The 6,277-nt window shown below is 44.3% G+C and overlaps 1 protein-coding gene across 2 annotated transcripts; it reads left to right on the plus strand.

Moving 5' to 3' along the window:
• Nucleotides 1-159: 159 nt before the first annotated feature.
• On the plus strand, nucleotides 160-5,917 carry patl2 (PAT1 homolog 2). Of its 2 annotated transcripts, XM_086138880.1 has the most exons (20): nucleotides 160-183; nucleotides 841-1,003; nucleotides 1,312-1,565; nucleotides 1,631-1,690; nucleotides 1,759-1,812; nucleotides 1,880-2,035; nucleotides 2,171-2,176; nucleotides 2,332-2,397; nucleotides 2,475-2,623; nucleotides 2,743-2,817; nucleotides 2,900-3,023; nucleotides 3,094-3,211; nucleotides 3,306-3,412; nucleotides 3,483-3,536; nucleotides 3,614-3,756; nucleotides 4,292-4,448; nucleotides 4,523-4,663; nucleotides 4,781-4,878; nucleotides 4,956-5,096; nucleotides 5,378-5,917. In XM_086138880.1, the coding sequence occupies exons 1-20, from the start codon at nucleotides 160-162 to the stop codon at nucleotides 5,409-5,411; spliced, it is 2,124 nt and encodes a 707-aa protein (XP_085995006.1). In that variant the 3' UTR covers nucleotides 5,412-5,917. The 2 variants fall into 2 exon arrangements, with proteins under 2 accessions (XP_085995006.1, XP_085995005.1); XM_086138879.1 differs by lacking the exon at nucleotides 2,171-2,176.
• The last annotated feature ends 360 nt before the right edge of the window (nucleotides 5,918-6,277 follow it).

Genomic DNA, 6,277 nt, shown 5'->3' on the forward strand with positions numbered 1-6,277 from the left:
ACAAAATCGAAGAAGTACATGTGCGTCTGTTACCAACGTGCGTGATGGCGCGTCGCGTTCCCTCACGCCCAGGTGAGTTTAATTAAACATAAATAAGATTCAGTGAGTTGCTAACAGCAGGGAAACTTGGATAACCTTTAACGAGACTAAAAATACATCATGAATGATTCAGAGCGAACGAAAGTAAGTGAAGAACATTTAAGGCGGTTTTTCATCAGGTTTGGCTAACGAAGACGTTCTCTCGTTTTTTGGTTTGATTAGTTTCGCCATGTTCGCTGTCGTTCAATGCTGTGCCGCGCCATGGATTAGGTTGCTGGGCCTTCAATGTAGGCTTATACGACCCATTTATAAGAGGCCCAAAAGTGTAAAATTTTTTTGGTTTGATTACTTTCGCCATGTTCGCTGTCGTTCAATGCTGTCCCGCGCCATGAATTTGGTCGCTGGGCCTTCACTGTAGGCTTATATGACCCATTATAAGACCCAAAAGTGTAAATTAATTAATTGTACACACAGGAAATGGCCCATTGTTAAACAAAATGCTGAATGCTACAAATGTGTTTTCAGAATCGAAGTTGAGTTGGCCTTAACAAATTTTGCCCTGATCAGCCAATCAGAGGATGGGAGAATTCTGGCATAATGGCTGGCCCTGCGAAGAAGAATTTGAAATCTGATTGGACAAAACGTCCAATTGCTAATAGTGCCACTTTGGAATTGGCACGAAACAGTCACATTAAAATTGACATTGCAATGTAGTACAAAGCAATTTTCAGTTCGCAAAGGCTGCACTTCTCTAGAATGTCTTGAGAGACCATTACCAGTTGCTTGTATATTGTCATCCAGGTGGCCGAAGAGGTTGAAGAGTCGCTGCAGCCTCAGTGGCCTGAAAATGGAGAAGATTGGAGTGAAGAGGAGGCCGAGACTAGCTTGGAATGTGGCCTCTTGCAGGTCATGGCGGAGGAGGATGAAGAGATCAACATCCATAATGATGAGACTTTCGGCATGGGTGTGTGTGTGTGTGTGTTTTTACCCTCTCAAGGCAACAATAAATCAAAACATATTGGGTCGTGTTTCGAAATCATGTTGGCTTCAATATGGCCCTTCAGCAAAGAGGTTTGCCCACATCCAAAATAACACATTTATGAAAAAGAAAAAAAAAGTGTCATTATTTTAAAAATGGAGGTTGTGCACATAACCTCACTGGAGGTGGAAATTGAAGTTCCATTTCGCTGTCGGCTTTAATAACATTTTGGAAAGGAAAATTGGCATAGTTTAACAAATTGTCTTGATTGTGTTCTGTTTTGTTCATGACAGACGAAGACACACAGGTGACCCCAAATGGGCCCAACAGCACTTTCCTTGAGTTTGGGGACCAGCCGCCTCGACCCCCCACGCCACCGCCTAACCTCAGACCTCCGCCGCCTCACAGCTTGCTCTCTCCTTCTGTACGGGTGCCCCATTACATGCAGCGAAGCAGAGGGCAAGGGCTGAGGAGGGGGCTGGGCAGGGCTCATATCTTCGAAGACCCCGCTGTGATGAGAATAGTGGAGTGCCGGCCGACCCTTAAGGTGATGTTTGCATTGGCCTTTTGACTTTTTGTCAGCTCACCTGTTTGTTTGTTTTTTAACTCCAGAGCCTGGATAGCGCTATCGTGGACTGTGGAAATGTCATGGTCCGTCATCCCTCTGAGGACGTAAGTGGACTTTTCTTCATGACTTTGTGTTACAAATGATTTTTAGAGGCTTTCTTTTGTTCTTGCAGTGGATGGAACCGTCATACAGAAAGACCAGAAGAGTGTCGGGATCGATACTTCAGGTTGAGATAAGTGAAGTCTGGGTATGTCAAGACTTGCAGTCTTACATTATGCGGTTCTGTGTCTTAGGACAGCGCTATAGTGTGTGTTATTGAGGGCCACCGAGGCCAACACCTGACCTCCAACTTCCTGGATCCCGTCGCCTCCTCCTTCAGGGGCAGGAGGGGAGGGGAACTGTGGGGGACCTATGCAAGGCGGCAGTTTGGCCTGAGAGGCCCTTCACAGGTGGAGAATTCTTTTTTTATCTCTACCGCTAAATGCCTTGCTAATTTTAGAAACCATATGTAAAAAAAAAAAAATAATAATAATACAATTTGAAGAGTTGGTAGAATTTGAATGTTTCTGAACCTTTTGACATAGATGCATGCAACTGTTCTACTCGTCACGGTACGTCGCTGGCATAGAGATTTGAACAAAGATGCATTATTTGTAATAAATTTTCAGATCTAGCAATTGGATAATTGAATGATCAATTACTGGTGAAAAAACCGTGTCAGTTTTTTTTTTTTTTTCCGGTGTAGGTGCCCATGATGTCGGGTCCCCCTTTCTCCCGTCAGCCACTAACCCAGAGGCAGTGTTACAATCAGGTATACACTCGCATGCATTCAGGGAATCCAAATTGTTTGCCCCCCATGGATGAATTCTTTTTTATTTTGCTGATCAGACGGGAGGATTTGGGTACCCCACAAACCTGCCGTGCCCTTTCACCCCGCAGCCACTCGCTCCCAAAATGATGCAGCTTCGTTTTGGCCCCAACTCGCCAAGGCCGTCCCCCTTCTACAGTCCCTCATCTAATCCAGTACAACATTTCAGGTTTGTGACTGGGAAAATGTGCATTCAACGTGGTAAAATTCCCATTTTGGGAGTTGATGCATGAGCAAATTGAATCTATAATTTGTTTTTAAGATGAATTCCTTTACGGGTGTTTGCAGATACCCTGGCCCAGTCACCCAGCTCCACCCGCAACATAAACGCGCACTTAACCAAAAACAACGTACATTCCAGAGGTGAGGAGTTGTCCCCGTTGAATCTGACAGAATAAAATGTCGGCTGTACTTTTTATTGGACGTAATTACACACCTTCCGTAGAAAACTGGACGGGTGGGATCCTTACTGTAATCTGATGACAGCCAAGGAGAAGGAATGGATAATCCGGCTTCAGATGATCCAGCTGCAGAGTGAGAATCCGTACCTTGAGGATTACTACTATCAGGTATGAAAATGCCAAATTGAGCCAGGCCTTTACTATCCATGTTTATATTTGCTTCCGTGTGGTGTTTTAGGAGTATTACAGACGAGTGGAAGCCAAGGTGGCAGAGGAGGAGCTGGGCATCAGGAGCAAGCGGGAGCCCCCCAAACTCACCACTCCTTACATCACAAAAACGGACACCTACGCACCAGGTTATGCTCGCCGTCTTCCCAAGGCCACCATTTCAAAGTGCCTTCTGATGAACCAAATAAAGTTCAGATGTTCGTCGTGGTTTTGGCCTTGCAGTGGTGCACATTGAAGGCTCCCTGGGTCAAGTGGCGGTGTCCACTTGTTATTCTCCTCGGCGCGCCATCGGGGCTGTTCACGCGGTTCAAGCTCAGGGTCCACTCGAGGTAATAAAGATTTTTGCCACCGTATTGTTCATGTTTTTAATGTTTCCCTCGCTGACTGCTTCAATTGCAGGAGCAAAAGGACACAACGCGGCAACGATTAGAACTTCTGAGCGAAATTGAAAAGGTGTGGTGGACATCTGTCTTTTTCATCTTTTCTCCTCCACTTCCGCCGTCAGGTTCACTTCTCTTCTTTCCCCGCAGCTGTTTGTAGTTCTGTTAGAGGTGGAAGAGTCAGATCGGACCAAAACCCCCCTCTTGTCCGAGCCCGAGGAGAGGAAGTTGATGGAAAAAACCCAGAGGAAAGTGGAGCACATCTACTGCAGGATGCAGAAGCATGATGTCCTGTGAGTAACTGAAATGACCAGGTTGTCCTCAGACTTGAGACGACGACATGGGTGGTGCACACTTGGAAAGTATTTGCAACACTTTACACACACATTTGAGGTTGGCGGCTTTTTCCAAAAATGGAATCGATTCATTTTTCAAATGCACACACAAATGAATTTTTTGGATTCCCGGGAAAGAAGCCAGAGCACTTCAGCGTCAACACCTCCCACTTTTTTAAAATGCCTTCTTCAAAATGGAAAAAAATTCCTCAAATAACCATCAATATATATCCCCCCACCACCACCATACAAAGTATTTGCTGTGAGTGAATCGGGGGTGCTCAGAAAGCATTCACTGGATTTTGCTCTTTCCGCATTTTGTTACGTTCTTATTCCAAAACGGAGTAAATTTGTTCTCAAAATTATACACACATTTCATGAGGTTCAGTGGGCCCATACCTCAAATGTATCTAAACATATTTTACTTTTTTTATTATTATCTTTAATCGGTTTTATTGGTTAAATTCATCTGTGGGTGTTTTTATTATAAAAGGAATTCGGAAGGCGAATTTCTTCCTTTCCTGGTGGTCTCAAAGGGCAAAAAGCTTCTTGCCCGCCTCTTGCCGTTCTTGAAGCATGATTCGGCCATAAAGATCCTGAGGATCGTCGCCTCCAACCTTCCAACGCTGATGAGCAGAGACACCGAAGAGGTAAGCCCGGTTTGCGGCGTGTTCTCATTGTTCTGACATTTCTGAGTTGATAGTGGCTCGCGTTTTTTGTTTAGAACCTCCCAGTCCTCTACCCTCCTCTCCGAAATCTGATCGGAGGCCTGAACTTCAGTCAGCTGATTGGGATCCTCAGAGTTCTGACCTCGTCGGAGAACCTCTCCACGAATGAATGTCTCTCACTGGTGTGCCAGAACAAGGTCTTTGCCTGCTTGTATGAATGCTGACAGTTGAGAATTAGGCTTTCTGTTCACAATGCTTCAAAATGATTTTTGTTCACGGTTGTGAGTGCTTCCCCCCCCCAACCCTTCTTTCAGTTTGGGATCTCGCTGCTTTATGCTCTACTGTCCCACGGGGAAAAATTGTTGTCCTCCGGTGTTCCTCTGGAGCCCAGCATCGGTGACTTTGAGACATGGTACCGCTTCCAGCTTGTTGCTCCTTGAAAGGAGTTCAATTCAGACGCATCTTCCTATTTTGTTGCTGTTGTTTCAGGACGGACACGATATTCCAGGTGGCGGGGCAGCTTTCCCAGTGTTCGCTGGTGGAGCCGCTCCTCCTTCCCACCAACCTGCTGACGCTCTTCTGCCGCTATTTGGACAAGCGCACGGTGCACCAGCTAAAAAGCAACTTGGAGTAAGTCCTCTTTCATATCAAACGAGTTTCAATCGGGCCTTCCTCGAACCAACCTAATGCTGCACATGGTCTATCGAAAGGAACTCGGATTTAGAGTGGCATACATGTTATTTTGATTCATTTCAAGTGTTTAGTGGAACTGTTGAACCCCCTTGCATCTGTTGATTAGCACGTATATGTACATTGACACATCTGTTGGTTTGTCTCAATATAATCTATTGCTGATTCACACACTGAAAAAAAACAACAACCCGAGCTAAACCCCCAAATGTTTTATTTAGGTCTGCGACAGGAGGCCTGGCGCTTCCGTCCTGAGCACGACTGCGCATGGCCATGTTATACCGAGCAAAGGCCGAACTTGCACTTGGAAGCTTGTTGTGGGTTAACAAGAAGCTTCAATGTAATGTATCTATTTTGATTCTTATTTCTTCCCCCTCCTACATCACTCATTTGTGCACACCCAGAAACTGTTTTTTTTTTTTTTGGGTCACTCTTTTGTCTCAAGCGGTTTAGCTTATGAAGTCAGAAATACAAGTTTGCTGTTTGTCCCTATTTGTATATTTCAATCAGATTTTGTTGGATCAGAAGTTCAGTATTGTGTAGTAATATTTGATTGTACAGTCAAACCTATGTTTATAGCAATCACTCAGTTATAATGTGGCCCATGCACATTACAGCCATGCAGGGTGTTTTTTTTTGTTAAAAAAAAAAGGTATGAGTTGTCTATTTGATGTGAGCTTTTGTTTGGGAACAAGGATTATTTAAATCTCACACTTGTACAGCACTAGCAATATAAATAAAAAAAACATTGTTAAAAATGATTAACAGCTTGAAGGTTTTATTTATTTTTGGCGGGGGAAGCTGCAAATGGACAGTCCAGATTTTACTGCGCTTGTTTATAAATGTGTTTACTTTCAAACAAACAAGTTGGCGTCCTTTGCTGCGACGCCCATGTGCGACATTCCTCAAGAGGGAGAGGGACATGAGAACTTTTATCGGACAAAGAAGGACCACTAGACCAAAAAGTATTGTAGATTGTTAATGAGGAGCAGTAAAATATGCAGCTAAGTTTCCCAACTTATTGTGACATAATGGCCAAATTCTTTGCAAATGTGTTTCCTCAGATGGGTTTACAGTTTGAGGCTGCAATCCACTTTTTTTTTTTCCTCATTCGATAACCT

This window comes from Hippocampus guttulatus, chromosome 19 (assembly GCF_054856545.1).
Source record: "Hippocampus guttulatus isolate MCC_2025c chromosome 19, RoL_Hgut_1.0, whole genome shotgun sequence".
Taxonomy (NCBI): Eukaryota; Metazoa; Chordata; class Actinopteri; order Syngnathiformes; family Syngnathidae; genus Hippocampus; species Hippocampus guttulatus.